Source organism: Xenopus tropicalis, chromosome 8 (genome assembly GCF_000004195.4).
Source record: "Xenopus tropicalis strain Nigerian chromosome 8, UCB_Xtro_10.0, whole genome shotgun sequence".
NCBI classification, from domain to species: domain Eukaryota; kingdom Metazoa; phylum Chordata; class Amphibia; order Anura; family Pipidae; genus Xenopus; species Xenopus tropicalis.
In genome coordinates this window covers 122,687-142,609 of record NC_030684.2, presented here as the reverse complement: position 1 = coordinate 142,609, position 19,923 = coordinate 122,687, and the positions used below count along the sequence as shown (strand labels likewise).

At 49.6% G+C, this 19,923-nt stretch overlaps 1 protein-coding gene across 1 annotated transcript; it reads right to left on the bottom strand.

The window, feature by feature from the left end:
• Positions 1-1,676: 1,676 nt before the first annotated feature.
• Positions 1,677-19,250, bottom strand: atp6ap1.2 (ATPase, H+ transporting, lysosomal accessory protein 1, gene 2). Its single transcript, NM_001130370.1, is given in 10 exon segments — positions 1,677-3,858; positions 5,221-5,464; positions 5,633-5,683; positions 8,948-9,189; positions 10,114-10,199; positions 11,209-11,249; positions 11,853-12,046; positions 15,707-15,781; positions 16,507-16,633; positions 19,139-19,250. Coding segments are annotated over 10 exon segments (1,368 nt in total). The 5' UTR covers positions 19,237-19,250; the 3' UTR covers positions 1,677-3,648.
• Between the last annotated feature and the right edge of the window lie 673 nt (positions 19,251-19,923).

Here is a 19,923-nt window from a genome sequence, read left to right as displayed (position 1 = left end):
CAATTACCCCTTCTCTTTGGGAGTCCTGCCTGTTATCTACCCAATTGCCCCTCTCTCATTGGGTGTCCTGCCTGTTATCTGCCCAATTACCCCTCTTTCATTGGGTGTCCTGCCTGTTATCTACCCAATTACCCCTTCTCATTGGGTGTCCTGTCTGCTATCTGCCCAATTACCCCTTCTCATTGGGTGTCCTGTCTGCTATCTGCCCAATTACCCTGCTCTCACTGAGAGTTCTGCCTGTTGTCTATCCAATTACCCCTCTCTCATTGGGAGTCCTGTCTGTTATCTATCCAATTACCCCTTCTCATTGGGTGTCCTGTCTGCTATCTGCCCAATTACCCCTTCTCATTGGGTGTCCTGTCTGCTATCTTCCCAATTACCCTGCTCTCACTGAGAGTCCTGCCTGTTGTCTACCCAATTACACCTCTCTCATTGGGTGTCCTGTCTGCTATCTGCCCAATTACCCCTTCTCATTGGGTGTCCTGTCTGCTATCTGCCCAATTACCCTGCTCTCACTGAGAGTCCTGCCTGTTGTCTACCCAATTACCCCTCTCTCATTGGGAGTCCTGCCTGTTATCTACCCAATTACCCCCCTCTCATTGGGTGTCCTGTCTGCTATCTGCCCAATTACCCCTTCTCATTGGGTGTCCTGTCTGCTATCTGCCCAATTACCCTGCTCTCACTGAGAGTCCTGCCTGTTGTCTACCCAATTACCCCTCTCTCATTGGGAGTCCTGCCTGTTATCTGCCCAATTACCCCTCTCTCATTGGGAGTCCTGCCTGTTAAGGTGGCCATCCATGGGGCGAAGCTGCCAGTATTGGCCCTTTAGGATGATTGCGCAGCTTATCTGCCCATGTATGGGGCACCACTAATGGGTCTCCCCGACCCACATCTGGCCTGAAATCGGGCAGATCTCCATCGGACAGGTTTGATATTTCCATCGGAACAGGGGCCACATGGACTTGTTGATGCAGTCCCTGAACCAATCGGATTAACCCATAGGTGGGCACAGCGGAAGAAGATCTTGTATAAGCGAATCAGTGAGGGTATCTCATATAAAGAAGCTGCTGCTGGCCCCGGCCACTTACCTCCCTCACTACTAAACGTGCACTAATGGTGCCCTCCCCGTGCAGCTAACAGGCCGAGCGCACCTTAGTGACTCAGTGCCAGCCCTTACCTAGGGAACTGGGTTGTGCCAATGAGGCCTGTAGGTAGTTACACGGTAACAGGGCAGGTTTAACCCTGATAACAAAGCACGAGAGGGTAGCTTGTACTGAAAGCAAGGGCCCGATTGGTTACTGCATGTTGCTCGCTGTCACTGATTGGCTTTTATGTGTGCCTATCAAACTCACCCTAATGCTATCCTTTCCCAAAACAGGATCAAGGCTGCTGCCATTTCAGCCACTGTCTGGTTGCTAAGGTCAGTGGAACCATAGCAACCAGATAACTGAAGAGCAGCAAAGCAAAAAGTAAAATACAACAAAGAAGTACAAATGGCTACTGGGTAACTGTAAGATAAACATCTTATTTAACTCTCTCTCTCTGCCAGCCAGGGCCACATATTGCCAAGTGTATCCATTTATCTACCCACGAGGCTCTCCTACCAGCGGCGCCCCTTCTATGATACTGGTAGGAAACAAGTGAAACTGGAAATAACTGGGGCCACAGACGGGAAACACAAAGCACAAAACACTTTTATTTGCCTCTCGGTTATACAGTGAAGGGTTACGCGCACACACATACACACACCAACATTAATCTGCCATTCCTGCAGTGTACCACTTACCCACGAGCATGTGACTGCCAGCCCAGGTAGGTTACGGTGCCACACACAGGGGCTCAGGGCAAGAATAACCTGAAGCCACTGCCTAGGGGCAGTACCCCACATGGTAATGAGCGCCAGCACCCTAGGGGGCAGTAACCCGTGTGGTAATGAACGATAGGCCCTAGGGGGCAGTAGCCCACATGGTAATGAGTGACAGCTCCATAGGGGCAGTAACCCACATGGTAATGAGTGACAGCTCCATAGGGGCAGTAGCCCACATGGTAATGAGTGACAGCTCCATAGGGGCAGTAGCCCACATGGTAATGAGTGACAGCTCCATAGGGGCAGTAGCCCACATGGTAATGAGTGACAGCTCCATAGGGGCAGTAGCCCACATGGTAATGAGTGACAGCTCCATAGGGGCAGTAAACCACATGGTAATGAGTGACAGCGCTCTAGGGGTAGTAACCAGCCTTGTAATGAGCAACAGCGCCCTAGGGGGCAGTAACCCACATGGTAATGAGCAACAGCGTCCTAGGGGGCAGTAACCCGCGTGGTAATGAGCGACAGCGCCCTAGGGGGTAATGAGCGACAGCGCCCTAGGGGGCAATAACCCACATGGTAATGAGTGACAGCTCCATAGGGGCAGTAACCCACATAGTAATGAGTGACAGCTCCCTAGGGGGCAGTAGCCCACATGGTAATGAATGACAGTGCTCTAGGGGTAGTAACCAGCCTTGTAATGAGCAACAGCGCCCTAGGGGGCAGTAACCCGCGTGGTAACGAGCGACAGCGCCCTAGGGGGCAGTAACCCGCGTGGTAACGAGCGACAGCGCCCTAGGGGGCAGTAACCCGCGTGGTAACGAGCGACAGCGCCCTAGGGGGCAGTAACCCGCGTGGTAACGAGCGACAGCGCCCTAGGGGGCAGTAACCCGCGTGGTAACGAGCGACAGCGCCCTAGGGGGCAGTAACCCGCGTGGTAACGAGCGACAGCGCCCTAGGGGGCAGTAACCCGCGTGGTAACGAGCGACAGCGCCCTAGGGGGCAGTAACCCGCGTGGTAACGAGCGACAGCGCCCTAGGGGGCAGTAACCCGCGTGGTAACGAGCGACAGCGCCCTAGGGGGCAGTAACCCGCGTGGTAACGAGCGACAGCGCCCTAGGGGGCAGTAACCCGCGTGGTAACGAGCGACAGCGCCCTAGGGGGCAGTAACCCGCGTGGTAATGAGCGACAGCGCCCTAGGGGGCAGTAACCCGCGTGGTAATGAGTAACAGCACCCTAGGGGGCAGTACCCCACATGGTACAGCGCTTGCGTTTCCATCATGGCCGCTTAGCTGTGCACTGAAAGAATGGCTGGATGTCTCACACTGGCCCCAATGAGAAATAAATACAAGCCACTGGCCTGGTACTATATATATATATATATATATATATATATATATATATATACACACCTATGAGAAAATATACATCAAATGGATCACTGCCTCCCCCCCCAGACAGCCCGGCAATGGACATACGGACTCCCTTGTGGGGACACTGCATGCAAAGCAAAGGAATTAATTCAGCATTTCCTAGGGAGCATAGGGAATAGGGAGAAAGGGATCAATATCCAGTGAACTGACATTAAGAAACATCAAAGAGCATTTGGGCATAAAATGGGGGTTCCAGGAGGAACTGGACAGAAAAACCCAAGTGGAGACCTAATCCAGTGCCCAGAACACAATGGTAGGAATGGACACAGGACCAGAACAACCTCCTACTAATCTGTCCCCATTTCTTTCCCAGGAACACACATGTAATCACCACTGTACTTGATTGGTCACAGATCAGGGGATTGGTCCTACAGGGGCACAGCAATGCTTGAGAAGTGCCCTATGCCAATCACTCTGTCTGGGGCACAGCAATGCTTGGGCCCTTGGGATCATCAAAGCGATCCATAGTCTTCAGGCTCATAACCATGTGCAGCCCATAGGTCAGGATAAAGACAAAGAGCAAGGTGGTGATGAGCCCCATCCAAATGCCAGGGGAGAAGAAGCCGGCGCAGTCACTGGCGTAGGAAAATGCCATGCCCGTCACATTGAAACCTTGGATCTGGGGATGGGAAAGGGTGCAGGTATTAGGGGTAATACGGTAACATATCGAGTCGTCCTGTAATGCTGTGCACACATGTATATTAGTTTGTGCGCGCTCACACACAGGCGCACACACACACACACAGAGGCGCGCGCACAGACCCACACACACACAGAGGCGCGCGCACAGACCCACACACACACACACACACACACACACACACACACACACACACACAGGCGCGCGCACAGACCCACACACACACACACACAGAGGCGCGCGCACAGACACACACACACACACACACACACACACAGAGGCGCGCGCACAGACACACACCACACACACACACACACACACACACACACACACACACAGAGGCGCGCGCACAGACACACACACACACACACACAGAGGCGCGCGCACAGACACACACACACAGAGGCGCGCGCACAGACACACACACACACACAGAGGCGCGCGCACAGACACACACACACACACAGAGGCGCGCGCACAGACACACACACACACACAGAGGCGCGCGCACAGACACACACACACACACAGAGGCGCGCGCACAGACACACACACACACACAGAGGCGCGCGCACAGACACACAGAGGCGCGCGCACAGACACACACACACACACACACACACAGAGGCGCGCGCACAGACACACACACACACACACACACACAGAGGCGCGCGCACAGACACACAGACACACACACACACACACACACACGCGCGCACAGACACACAGACACACACACACACACACACACACACACCTCACTTATCACCCCATTGTATGAATAATCCAGGTAAGTGATGTGACCCCCCCCCCCCATCTTTCAATTAAAGGGGACCCGTCACCATAAGAAATAATTCCAAATTATTTTCTATTGTGTTTGTCAAGCAAGATAAACTTCACTTGCACTATAAAAATTTCAAATCACGTTTCCTTGATGACACTGACAGAAAGCAGGCCGGTGCCATTTTGTGGAAACCATTATTAAGGCAAGTTTAGTATCACCCCCAAATCTTGTGTATGTGCTAGAATGGGGGGTCTGATGCCCAATGCCACTGCCTGCCCAATTAGATTGCAAGGAAGGAAGGAGGGATGGTGGTGAGGCATAGGGGCGGGGCAAGCAATATATGATTGACAGCTGGGATGTCTAAATGCATTTATAATGGGTATGTGTGTGTTAATAAAAAAGAAATTTAGGTTTCATGTTAAATTTGAAAAGGACTTTTATTATACAGCCTTTTATGTCTGGGTGACAGGTCCCCTTTACAGGCTGCCTTACTCTTGGCAATAAAAGCTGTTTATCCATACACTTCCCACCGGCTCTGCTGCAGGGAAGGTGCCTACCTGGAACTCAGCTATGTGCAGCTGCCATTTGGAGGCGGGCGAATCCTTGCTGGTGTTGCTCACAAGCACAGAGCCAAACGTTGGCCAACTACTAATGTACTGGCAATGGAAGGAGTAGTTACTGGGGGCGTTCACTTGAGGGGCAAGAAAGGTAGCCGTGTTCCCACTGTAGATTATCTCCACCTGGCTCAGAGTGAACCAGAAGCGGGCAGAGACGGGGTAAAAGCGCCTGTTAAGAAAAAACCTGCACACAAAAACAGCGCCAGTTACTACGGACTGGCCCTTTGGAGCAATCAGTTGCATATGTCTGCTGCATTAGCCACAATCAGGCCAATGCTCAGGGCTAATGCTTCATTAGTATAGTGGCCCTTTACTAGTGTCTCAGGGCCCAACCCAATGTTCCAATACTCACCGCAATGTTAGGGGATTTCCTTTCACTGCTTCCTTGTAGGTTATGGCCAATCTAGGGCACAGAATAAACAGGAGATTATTCCTCACGGAAATTCAACTAAATACAAGCAACTTTCCATGTGGGTATAACTGGCACTAGATCAGTGGCTACATAATGGTTAATCTACTAGAGCTCAATAGTGACTCACAGCGGGCAAGTTAGCAGTCAATCAGAAGCTAGACTACTAGCCTGCTATCCCTACATCCCAGCTCAGGACTGTCAGAGAGCCCCCCTAGCCTACCAGCCTGCTATCCCTACATCCCAATAAGCTCAGGACTGGCAGAGAGCCCCCCTAGCCTACTAGCCCTACATCCCAATAAGCTCAGGACTGGCAGAGAGCCTCCCTAGCCTACCAGCCTGCTATGCCTACATCCCAATAAGCTCAGGATTGGCAGAGAGCCTCCCTAGCCTACCAGCCTGCTATCCCTACATCCCAATAAGCTCAGGGCTGGCAGAGAGCCTCCCTAGCCTACCAGCCTGCTATCCCTACATCCCAATAAGCTCAGGACTGGCAGAGAGCCTCCCTAGCCTACTAGCCTGCTACCCCTACATCCCAATAAGCTCAGGACTGGCAGAGAGCCTCCCTAGCCTACCAGCCTGCTATCCCTACATCCCAATAAGCTCAGGACTGGCAGAGAGCCTCCCTAGCCTACCAGCCTGCTATCCTTACATCCCAATAAGCTCAGGACTGGCAGAGAGCCTCCCTAGCCTACCAGCCTGCTATCCCTACATCCCAATAAGCTCAGGACTGGCAGAGAGCCTCCCTAGCCTACCAGCCTGCTATCCCTACATCCCAATAAGCTCAGGACTGGCAGAGAGCCTCCCTAGCCTACCAGCCTGCTACCCCTACATCCCAATAAGCTCAGGACTGGCAGAGAGCCTCCCTAGCCTACCAGCCTGCTACCCCTACATCCCAATAAGCTCAGGACTGGCAGAGAGCCTACCAGCCTGCTACCCCTACATCCCAATAAGCTTAGGACTGGCACAGAGCCCCGCTAGCCTACTAGCCTGCTACCCCTACATCCCAAAAAGCTCAGGACTGGCAGAGAGCCTCCCTAGCCTACCAGCCTGCTATCCCTACATCCCAATAAGCTCAGGACTGGCAGAGAGCCTCCCTAGCCTACCAGCCTGCTATCCCTACATCCCAATTAGCTCAGGACTGGCAGAGAGCCTCCCTAGCCTACCAGCCTGCTATCCCTACATCCCAATAAGCTCAGGACTGGCAGAGAGCCTCCTTAGCCTACCAGCCTGATATCCCTACATCCCCATAAGCTCAGGACTGGCAGAGAGCCCCCCCTAGCCTACCAGCTGCTATCCCTACATCCCAATAAGCTCAGGACTGGCAGAGAGCCCCCCAGCCTACTAGCCTGCTATCCCTACATCCCAATAAGCTCAGGACTGGCAGGGAGCCTCCCTAGCCTACCAGCCTGCTATCCCTACATCCCAATAAGCTCAGGACTGGCAGAGAGCCTCCCTAGCCTACTAGCCTGCTATCCCTACATCCCAATAAGCTCAGGACTGGCAGAGAGCCTCCCTAGCCTACCAGCCTGCTACCCCTACGAATACCCTACGATAACCTTACGCGTGAGCCTACTGAGCAATCGTATGGTGATATACAGTCATGGCCAAATTTGTTGGCACCCCAGAATTTTTCCAGAAAATCAAGTATTTCTCACAGAAAAAGTATTGCAGTAACACATGTTTTGCTTACACGTTTATTCCCTTTGTGTGTATTGGAACAGCAAATTGGACATAATGTCACACAAAACTCCAAAAATGGGCTGGACAAAATTATTGGCACCCTTTCAAAATTGTGGATAAATAAGATTGTTTCAAACAATGATTTGTTTGCTCCTTTAAACTCACCTGGGGCAAGTAACAGGTGTGGGCAATATAAAAATCACACCTGAAAGCAGATAAAAAGGAGAGAAGTTCACTTAGTCTTTGAATTGTGTGTCTGTGTGTGTGTGTGTGCCGCACTAAGTATGGGCAACAGAAAGAGGAGAAGAGAACTGTCTGAGGACTTGAGAACCAAAATTGTGGAAAAATATCACCAATCTCAAGGTTACAAGTCCATCTCCAGAGATCTAGATTTGCCTTTGTCCTCAGTGCGCAACATTATCAAGAAGTTTGCAACCCATGGCACTGTAGCCAATCTTCCTGGGCGTGGACGGAAGAGAAAAATTGATGAAAGGTTGCAACGCAGGATAGTCCGGATGGTGGATAAGCAGCACCAAACAAGAAGTTCAAGCTGTCCTGCAGGCTCAGGGAGCATCAGTGTCAGCGTGAACTACCTGTCAACATTTAAATAAAATGAAACGCTATGGCAGGAGACCCAGGAGGACCCCACTGCTGACAAAGAGACATAAAAAAGCAAGACTACAGTTTGCCAAAATGTACTTGAGTAAGCCACAATCCTTCTGGGTAAACGTCTTGTGGACAGATGAGACCAAAATAGAGCTTTTTGGTAAAGCACATCATTCTACTGTTTACCGAAAACGGAATGAGGCCTACATAGAAAAAAACACAGTACCTACAGTGAAATATGGTGGAGGTTCAATGATGTTTTGGGGTTGTTTTGCTGCCTCTGGCACTGGGTGAATGTGTGCAAGGCATCATGAAATGAGGATTCCCAAAGGATTGTGGGTCGCACTGTAGAGCCCAGTGTCAGAAAGCTGGGTTTGTGTCCGAGATCTTCCAGCAGGATAATGACCCCAAACGTACATCAAAAGGCACCCAGAAGTGGATGGCAACAAAGCGCTGGAGAGTTCTGAAGTGGCCAGCAATGAGTCCAGATCTAAATCCCATTAAACATCTGCGGAGAGATCTTACAATTCCTGTTGGGAAAAGGCGCCCTTCCAATAAGAGAGACCTGGAGCAGTTTGCAAAGGAAGAGGGGTCCAAAATTCAAGGTGAGAGGTGTAAGAAGCTTATTGATGGTTATAGGGAGCCACTGATTTCAGTTATTTTTTTCCAAAGGGGGTGCAACCAAATATTAAGTTAAGGGGGCCAATAATTTTGTCCGGCCCATTTTTGGAGTTGTGTGACATTATGTCCAATTTGCTTTTTTTCCACCCTTTTTTGTTCTGTTCCAATACACACAAAGGGAATAAACATGTGTATAGCAAAACATGTGTTACTGCAATACTTTTCTGTGAGAAATACTTGATTTTCTGGAAAAATTTCTGGGGTGCCAACAATTTTGACCATGACCAATACAGGGCACCGTGGGAAGTGCCATAGTGAGTTTTCTTTCATGTTATGCTGTACACTTACACGGAATTAATGTCGTTACAGAGAGACCCAGTCAGATCCAGGTTACTGGCAGTAAAGGTCTGGTCAGTCAGATCCACCTGCACATCGTCCACAGTCACAGAGACATTGGTAGCCCAGAATAGGATGCACGGTGTGTTTCGGCTACTGTTAAAGGCCACAGGAGGATAGCTTGGTGTAGGCTGTGCCGTGGCAAGTAACTGGCGCCCAAGGTTCCCCACAGCTAATGAGGCCTCTTTGATAACCTGGAGAGGACATAAAAGATGTGCAAGTCCCACTTAGTGCTCCTGTTGCTTCATCAATTAATTCTCTTACTAGGGTAATCACTTGAGGGAAAAAGGGAAAGTATCACCCAAAGGCACAGCTGCTACCTGCACAGCAGTCCTGCATGTTCCTATTCATGGGAGCTGCCATACTGCGCTGTCTGCAAGTCTGGTTTCTGCCTGCACAGCCAGAGGGGTTCCTTAGTCTCCAGGCAAAGGTGAAAATCCCAAATCATAGGTATATAAATGCACAGCTAGATTGTAAGCTCTACGGGGCAGGGACCTCCATCCTCTTGTGTCTTTGACTCTTCTCTTATAACAACTGTTATTTGTGTTTATTGTAATACTTTGTATTTATCTATTTTAATACCCCCTGTTTGTATTAATGTATTCTACTGTACAGCGTTGCGTTCATAAGTAGCACTTTATAAATAAAGATATACATACATACAGCGCCTGAAAATACAGCCGAAGCTCTGGAACAGAATGCTGACCCTTTAAATACAAATGTGCCCAGTACATTAAATCTCACAAATACACAAATGGGGTTATGTAAAAAAAAAGGCACTAAGTTTGTCCAGGAGCAGAAACCCATAAAAACCAATCAGCAAGTAGCATTTACTGTTTAAAAGTAAACATCTTATTGGTTGCTATGGGTTACTGCTCCTGAGGAACTAAGAGCCTGTTTTGACAGTGGGGGTAAGTGTCCTATTTGCTTTATTGTAAGTGCTGTTCTAGCCCTGAGCAGAACTGGTTACTAGAGATAGTGAGAATACTTTGAGTGACATGTTCTCTCACTGCGGACATGCCCTGGGCCATCACCCAACCATAATAAAACACATTCAGTCTGTCTAAAGGAAATAATAGACTTAAAGCCTATATATCCCCCATAAATCTTTCACCTACCCGTGAGGGGCGAAGTGCAGTCAGCAAAGCAGTATAGGGCACACCCTCTGACTTTAGCGTGCTCAGTACTTGCCCTATTGCTTGGTCTGTAGGGAGAAACACAGTGTTGATTACAGACAGACGGACAGACACAGATATCTGCACCACATATATTCAACATGGCAGCTTCTCTACTCTAATCAGATCTAGCACTGCTCTTCATGCTAACTCGTGACGGAGAAGCCATTACATAGGTAAGTCCACGGATAATTAGCTCATGGGGGTCAGCACATAAGCCACTGAACTGCCGGGGAGGGAGAGGAAGCTAGGAATGGGCCCTCATATACAGTAATGGGGCAGGTGGGGCCGGCCCCTGGAAAAATGAGGCAGGTGGGGCCGGCCCCTGGAAAAATGAGGCAGGTGGGGCCGGCCCCTGGAAAAATGAGGCAGGTGGGGCCGGCCCCTGGAAAAATGAGGCAGGTGGGGCCGGCCCCTGCAATAATGGGGCAGGAGGGGCCAGCCCCAAAGAAGGGATCAATACCAGGTAATAGGTAGTGAATGGGTGAGTACATGCTGGGAGGGGGTCAACAAATGGGAAATGACTCAAGGATGGATCAATATATAAGTCAGCGGGGTGTGCAGTACATAGTGCTTCTTGCACATATTTAGCTTTTTTACAGGAAAAAAAAAGCAATGGCTGACAGCTGGGGCAGATAGAATATACAGCAGTATGTACTATTACTTTTTACTTTGTACTAGACTGTTTTGCCGATTGCACAAATGCAGTTGCCAGTAGCAACCAGTATGGCACCTATGTTCCTAAATCAGTCAAGGACAATATTTCTTGCCCATTTCTCATAGCAGGGGGCCAGGTGAGCAGCCACATTCTCTTTACTCCGCTTTGTCATTTGTATTCCCACACCCCATAGCAAATCCACTGCTCAGTGCTGCAGGGCACTTTATGTTGGTACTTTGCAATGTAATAATCGCCCTAGCTCCAAATGATCTCCAGTTCTTTTATATGGCATTATAGATCCATACCTGGGGATCCTTAGAGGAAACTCTCTGCCTTCTTTTAAATAGGCCCACTTTATTTTCTATTATATAACCACTTACCGTTAGCTCTCAGAACATCTTTAGCTGCCAGCAAACCAGAACTGCAAGAGAGCACACACGGATATGGAATGTTACTGTAAGATCTGTATCTAAACTACCTACTAATACTACTATTACTGTATACCAATTAGATACACTGCCTACCGTTACTGTATACCCATTAGATGCACTGCCTACCGTTACTGTATACCCATTAGATACACCCCTACCTACCGTTACTGTATACCCATTAGATACACCCCTACCTACCGTTACTGTATACCCATTAGATACACTGCCTACCGTTACTGTATACCCATTAGATACACTGCCTACCGTTACTGTATACCCATTAGATACACTGCCTACCGTTACTGTATACCCATTAGATACACTGCCTACCGTTACTGTATACCCATTAGATACACCCCTACCTACCGTTACTGTATACCCATTAGATACACTGCCTACCGTTACTGTATACCCATAAGATACACTACACACGGTTAGTACCAGGGAAAGGACACCTTACCGTATACCCATTAGATACACTACTGATAGGGTTAGGGTAGTACAATGGGAAATAACATCCTATAATACAGTCAAGCCAGTGAGAGTGCAATAAGCTCACAGACTGCTGCCATAACTAATGCTTGTTACATTACCTGCTCCCATAGGGCAACCGGACAACAAGCAGAGAGGGGACAGTCTCATTCAGCTTCAGTTCCATGAGAGTGGACTGATCTACATGCAGAGGACTGACTCCAAGCCGTTCCTTCAGGTATGTGGGCAACATGTTAGCCGCGTACCAGTCCACTGACGGCAGGACCAGGGAAGAGGGGGATGACTCGACAATGCTCTAAAAGTGCAAAACACATCAATTAAAAGGATTATGTACTTGAATAGAAAATAAATGTAAACTTTCTCACAACCCTAATTTCCTATCTTTAGCAGTTAACATGGATTTAGTTTGTACCATTTGAATTACGCAGCATGATAAACACTTTGGAGGCACAAATTATTTAAGATTGAGTCTGGGGGGTAAGCACTGAATCAATCTAAAGTACCCTGTGTAAATCAGATGGTACAAATCCCAACTAAATCCATTTTAATTTCAGGCTGTAACCCATTAAAATGTGAAAGAGTATCAGTACTGAGGGTAGGTATGGTGTAGAACTGGGAAGGGTAGAAGGCACAGAGTATCAGTACTGAGGGTAGGTATGGTGTAGAACTGGGAAGGGTAGAAGGCACAGAGTATCAGTACTGAGGGTAGGTATGGTGTAGAACTGGGAAGGGTAGAAGGCACAGAGTATCAGTACTGAGGGTAGGTATGGTGTAGAACTGGGAAGGGTAGAAGTAATATGAACCCTAGCAAACAGATAGCTGCTGAATTTGCAAACTGGAGAGCTGCTGAACAAAAAGCTAAATAATAAGCCCTTCAAAGCACAGCGTCCATATATATGATGGAACTTGTGTCTAGTAAGGTTTCAAGGAAGGGCAGGACCAGAGTGTGTGAAGTAATGTTCCCCACCCCATGTAATAGCACAGAGAGGATGAGGGGGAGAGTGAAACACATAATGTTCCCCACCCCATGTAATAGCACAGAGAGGATGAGGGGGAGAGTGAAACACATAATGTTCCCCACCCCATGTAATAGCACAGAGAGGATGAGGGGGAGAGTGGAACACATAATGTTCCCCACCCCATGTAATAGCACAGAGAGGATGAGGGGGAGAGTGGAACACATAATGTTCCCCACCCCATGTAATAGCACAGAGAGGATGAGGGGGAGAGTGGAACACATAATGTTCCCCACCCCATGTAATAGCACAGAGAGGATGAGGGGGAGAGTGGAACACATAATGTTCCCCACCCCATATAATAGCACAGAGAGGATGAGGGGGAGAGTGGAACACATAATGTTCCCCACCCCATGTAATAGCACAGAGAGGATGAGGGGGAGAGTGGAACACATAATGTTCCCCACCCCATGTAATAGCACAGAGAGGATGAGGGGGAGAGTGGAACACATAATGTTCCCCACCCCATGTAATAGCACAGAGAGGATGAGGGGGAGAGTGGAACACATAATGTTCCCCACCCCATGTAATAGCACAGAGAGGATGAGGGGGAGAGTGGAACACATAATGTTCCCCACCCCATGTAATAGCACAGAGAGGATGAGGGGGAGAGTGGAACACATAATGTTCCCCACCCCATGTAATAGCACAGAGAGGATGAGGGGGAGAGTGGAACACATAATGTTCCCCACCCCATGTAATAGCACAGAGAGGATGAGGGGAGCTTGGAACACATAATGTTCCCCACCCCATGTAATAGCACAGAGAGGATGAGGGGAGCTTGGAACACATAATGTTCCCCACCCCATGTAATAGCACAGAGAGGATGAGGGGAGCTTGGAACACATAATGTTCCCCACCCCATGTAATAGCACAGAGAGGATGAGGGGAGCTTGGAACACATAATGTTCCCCACCCCATGTAATAGCACAGAGAGGATGAGGGGAGCTTGGAACACATAATGTTCCCCACCCCATGTAATAGCACAGAGAGGATGAGGGGAGCTTGGAACACATAATGTTCCCCACCCCATGTAATAGCACAGAGAGGATGAGGGGAGCTTGGAACACATAATGTTCCCCACCCCATGTAATTGCACAGAGAGGATGAGGAGAGGGTGGAACACATTTTATTCAGGACACTATGGGGCATATTTATTATGCTGTGTAAAAAACGGAGAGAAAATTCTCCACACATCGCCAGGCTTCACCGTGTAAAAACGGCATAAAAGCAGCGTAATTTTTTATGCGTTTTTTTTTCCACCAGAACTTATGGAAAATAACGGCGTAATATCCGGTGTTCAGACGGCGATCTTTTCCATTTATTCTACACAGCTTTTATAGGCCGTTTTTTCGGCGAATTAGTTTTGCCCCTGTGTTTGTAGTAAGGCTAGTAGAGCCAGTATAGGTGGAGCAATGTATGCGTGTAACCCCCAGACACTTACAGGGGAGCATCCAAAGCTTCTTGCCGCTGCGCATCTCTTTCCCAAGCCCCCCTACCATTAGCTGCTAATTTTCCTTTGCTCCTTTTTGTAAGGGTCCGATATACAACCTTGCCCCCCTTTGGAGATATTAGGTGCCATATCTGATCCCTAGAGTATTCTGGATAAAATGAAAAAACAGCAGCACTCCGGAAATGTTGTAGAAAAAAAGTGACTTTACTCAAGTGCACACAGCAACGTTTCGGGCATAAACCACCCTAATATCTGATCCCTAGAGTATTCTGTTACCGTGTCTGGCTGAGTAGACTGATAGCAGTGTTGCACATCCCTGGGTAGCACCTTGTCCAGCCAGGCACTCAAGCCTTGTGGTGCGTTATCTTACCATATCACTCACGCCTGGTATGATATGGAATATTTAAGATTATTGGCACACAGTCTTTTTTACAAACTGGGCCCGCTGTATTTGACCATGACATGACCATGATAGATTGGGCCTTTCTTCCTTACTAGTGCCAAGGCCGTATCACAGCATTTAAAGGGCATGTCAACCCCAAAAATAATTTTTTTGTATTACAAAAGAAAACATAATTCTAAGCAATTTTCCAATATCAAATAATTACACATTTGTAGCGCTTTAAAAGTTATTTGTTAATGTACAGTAACTGCTATTGAAAGCAGCATTTGCTGAACTTCTGGTTGATACTTTTTAAACGATGTTGCAACTGTCAGCCTCCTCCAGCAAGTTAAGTGTGTCAGGTTGCTGCTTTGTGTTACATTGTTTCAACAGTCAGAGCCCCCAGGGCAGAGAATAGAAAGGACAGGCAATTAATAGCAATTATATATACAAAAAACTTGAAAATCATTACAAATTTGTAATAAATGTATGTTGCAAAGCTGCTTAGAATTTAGTTTTCTTTTATTAGGCAAAAAAAAATATATTTAGCATTGCCTTGTCCTTTAATAGCATGCCGATGATGGGCCTTGTGACTGCAAGCCTACACATTCAGCTTCATGCCATGTCCCCCCCCCCCCAATACAAAAACAAGCCCATACACCTGGGGGAACTGCTTGTGGCTCTCTCCAAAGGGGGGGCAAGGTTGTATCATGGTCTCTGGCATTTTAACAGTGTATCGATGATGGGCCTTGTGACTGCAAGCTTACACATACGGCTTCATGCCATGTCCCCCCCCCCCAATACAAAAACAAGCCCATACACCTGGGGGAACTGCTTGTGTCTCTCTCCAAAGGGGGGCAAGGTTGTATCACGGTCTCTGGCATTTAACAGTGTATCGATGATGGGCATTTTGGCTGCTCACATTCAGCTTCATGCCATGCCCCCCCCCCCCCCCCAAGGAGGATAAAGATTTCTGGCCACGGCCTCCCCCTCTATCCCAAAAGGCCAGTGTAAGCCCAAAGGTCTGTGAAGTTCAGCATCATCCTCTTCCACTAGTGTTCCTGTAATTGGAAGAATAAATATATAGTAGGGGGAGATATTTACCTGTAGGTTAGGGAACGCGCTGTCTTGTTTGTTGCCGTAAACACCCGCAAATGCTGTAAAATCTTCGATGCTTAACTGAAAGAGAAAATTTGCACAAGATATTTCCATAGACAGAATTATTCCCCTAGCAATCTAAATAGCCAGAGCATTTAGCTCCCTAGCCATGTAACTGCCCATAATACTGTGCTTCTGTGTCCATAACAAAACTATTATCTAGCTAGCAATGCAAACTGCCCCAACACTCTGCCCCACATGCAGCCAACTCTGTTCTATCGGTACTACTCGCCTAGCAATGTAATTGGCACGGTAACGTTCCCTAGCAGTGTAACCAACTCACTAACAGTAACGTTCCCAAGCAGAGCAACCAACTCACTATCAGTAACGTTCCCTAGCAGTGTAACCAACTCACTATCAGTAACGTTCCCTAGCAGTGTAACCGGAACCCCTGCCCTTATGTACAACCAACTCACGCTAAGGGTGGCTATATACGTTCAGATTTTCATCTTCAGAGGGTGTGACCATTAATAATTGGCAGACAACAATGGTACGAAAGTGATGGAAATACATTGTGGCCCCCCAAGGATATGGTCAGACACACAATACAACTACATGCACAGACATTATCGTTACTCGACTGGAAGTTTTCCACCTGTTGGGATGATAACTGGCAGCCGACACAAGGTTGAGGGTAGGAGTCGGCAGCTAATAGTAACTGCCAGACACTGTTCCTACGTGCAGTACTAACCCCATAAAGTGCAACTGTAACAGTTATTACTCCCTCGGAGGGACACGGTACATACCTTATCCTGGAAGAATAACAGTAAATTGCGGGGTCCCTTCGTGAGCGCTGGGCCGAGGTAGCGCTGGAGCTCAGTATCTGTAGCAATGTGCCCACTGTGTATACTGGGCTGGGAATTCCACACGGAGCTGTCAATATAGCAACAAATTACAATATAAACACAGCATAACCGTGCAACTGCCCCGACCCTTCCCACCATACTACTGCCCTAACCGTGCAACTGCCCCGACCCTTCCCACCATACTACTGCCCTAACCGTGCAACTACCCCGACCCTTCCCACCATACTACTGCCCTAACCATGCAACTGCCCCGACCCTTCCCACCATACTACTGCCCTAACCGTGCAACTGCCCCGACCCTTCCCACCATACTACTGCCCTAACTGTGCAACTGCCCGATCCTTCCCACCATACTACTGCCCTAACTGTGCAACTGCCCGATCCTTCCCACCATACTACTGCCCTAACTGTGCAACTACCCCGACCCTTCCCACCATACTACTGTCCTAACTGTGCAACTGCCCCGACCCTTCCCACCATACTACTGCCTTAACTGTGCAACTGCCCCGACCCTTCCCACCATACTACTGCCCTAACTGTGCAACTGCCCGATCCTTCCCACCATACTACTGCCCTAACTGTGCAACTACCCCGACCCTTCCCACCATACTACTGCCCTAACTGTGCAACTGCCCCGACCCTTCCCACCATACTACTGCCTTAACTGTGCAACTGCCCCGACCCTTCCCACCATACTACTGCCCTAACTGTGCAACTGCCCCGACCCTTCCCACCATACTACTGCCCTAACTGTGCAACTGCCCTGACCCTTCCCACCATACTACTGCCCTAACTGTGCAACTGCCCCGACCCTTCCCACCATACTACTGCCCTAACTGTGCAACTGCCCTGACCCTTCCCACCATACTTCTGTCCCAACTCTTCTCACCGTGCACCTGCCCCAGCCACACTACTACACCATACTATTGCCCTTACACTTCCCGCCATACACCTCCCCTAACCATTTCAGGCAGGTACATGGAGCTCTATGACAGTCTTGATACCCCAGATTCCGCCAGCCATGGGAATTACAAAGCAACTGCCACGTTTGCCTGCTGCCCACATGACGGGGGAGAAGGCAGTTTGCGCTGCTAATGACACATAATAAAACTTCCTTAGTGCTGTGCACCATGAATAACACGAGCCAGTGAGGGGCCCGACACCCCCCACCTTAGGGCCCCACACCTCCCACCTTAGGGCCCCAGAGTATATTCAGGCCACAGTTCAGCCCTTTCTGAAATAACTAGAGAACCTAGAGAAGAGGAAGTTACAGAATCATAAATTGGGAGGGGCCCAAAGGAGAAGATGGGACTGTTCTGCAGCCAATAGGGGACCGCTCTGCAGCCAATAGGGGACCGCTCTGCAGCCAATAGGGGACCACTCTGCAGCCAATAGGGGACCACTCTGCAGCCAATAGTTCTCCTCAGCCAAGATTCATGAGATCTGCTACTTCCACAATCAGTGCCCCTCCCATTATTTTTATCATTTGTTCCCCCACCCAGTCTGCCCTTAACCCCAATACACTGCAGTGAGTTTCCTACACCCCGATTCCCAGGCCGCTTAGTAGCCACCCTTCCAATATCCCTAAACACCCCATCCCTGCTCTGCTCTTACCCTACACCCCCCCAGCCCCAATTTGCCCTCGAACTCCCCCAACCTACCCATCCACCATTATAACTGACCTTACTCTCCACCTACTCACCCCCCAACCTGCCCACCCACCCTCACAACTGACCTTACCCACCACCTACTCACCCCCCAACCTGCCCACCCACCCTCACAACTGACCTTACCCTCCACCTACTCACCCCCAAACCTGCCCACCCACCCTCACAACTGACCTTACCCTCCACCTACTCACCCCCCAACCTGCCCACCCACCCTCACAACTGACCTTACCCTCCACCTACTCACCCCCAAACCTGCCCACCCACCCTCACAACTGACCTTACCCTCCACCTACTCACCCCCAAACCTGCCCACCCACCCTCACAACTGACCTTACCCTCCACCTACTCACCCCCCAACCTGCCCACCCACCCTCACAACTGACCTTACCCTCCACCTACTCACCCCCAAACCTGCCCACCCACCCTCACAACTGACCTTACCCTCCACCTACTCACCCCCAAACCTGCCCACCCACCCTCACAACTGACCTTACCCTCCACCTACTCACCCCCAAACCTGCCCACCCACCCTCACAACTGACCTTACTCTCCACCTACTTACCCCCCAACCTGCCCACCCACCCTCACAACTGACCTTACCCTCTACCCTACCCACCCACCCTCACAACTGACCTTACCCTCTACCCTACCCACCCACCCTCACAACTGACCTTACCCTCCACCTACTTACCCCCCAACCTGCCATCACTGCCTACCCACCTATTCCCATACAGCAGTCGGAGAGTTACTCCCGAGAGTCCAACTACAGAGCCAGTAATAATGTCTCACGCTGACTCTCCCCTCCCTTACAGGAACTGAGGATATTACGGGTGAGCTGACGGCCATAGGCACACTCAGTCACACATACACCGAGAGACCCCCGTATATACAGCTATACACACCTCTCGCTGGACCAGAGCAGGACGGGTACTTGCTGGGACGGGGCTGCAGGGAAAAGGCCCACCAGAAAGAGAAGTGAGAGCAAAGCCCATTCCGCCATCGCTGCCATCTGGGTAACAGTCATGTGACAGTGGCAACTACGCTCACATGACCCTAGTGCAGCTAGCTAGCTGGTTGGCTGATAAATACGCCAGTCACTGTAAGAAAACCGGATCTAGCCACTGATTGGTAATAACTCCTGCGTCGTCAGCGTGTAAGCTGGTGGATGTGTCCAAGCCCCGCTATTGGCTATAAGGACGGGCCCCGGCTCCCCAGTGCAAGGATTAGAGGGGGAGTGAAATAGAATGTGTGCAATTAGGGTTATGGCTGGTCGGTTTGGAAATCAGAGACATTCTAGGACTGAAAGTGTCCCTGCTGTGCCACAGACAGTCACTATTTATTGGGCTGGGGGGGCTGTTTGTGCCTCTGAGTACTGGGAATGCCAGGGGGGCTGTAAGGTGCCACAGACAGTCACTATTTATTGGGCTGGGGGGGGGGGCTGTTTGTGCCTCTGGGTACTGGGAATGCCAGGGGGGCTGTAAGGTGCCACAGTCACTATTTATTGGGCTGGGGGGGGCTGTTTGTGCCTCTGGGTACTGGGAATGCCAGGGGGGCTGTAAGGTGCCACAGACAGTCACTATTTATTGGGCTGGGGGGGGGCTGTTTGTGCCTCTGGGTACTGGGAATGCCAGGGGGGCTGTAAGGTGCCAGACAGTCACTATTTATTGGGCTGGGGGGGGCTGTTTGT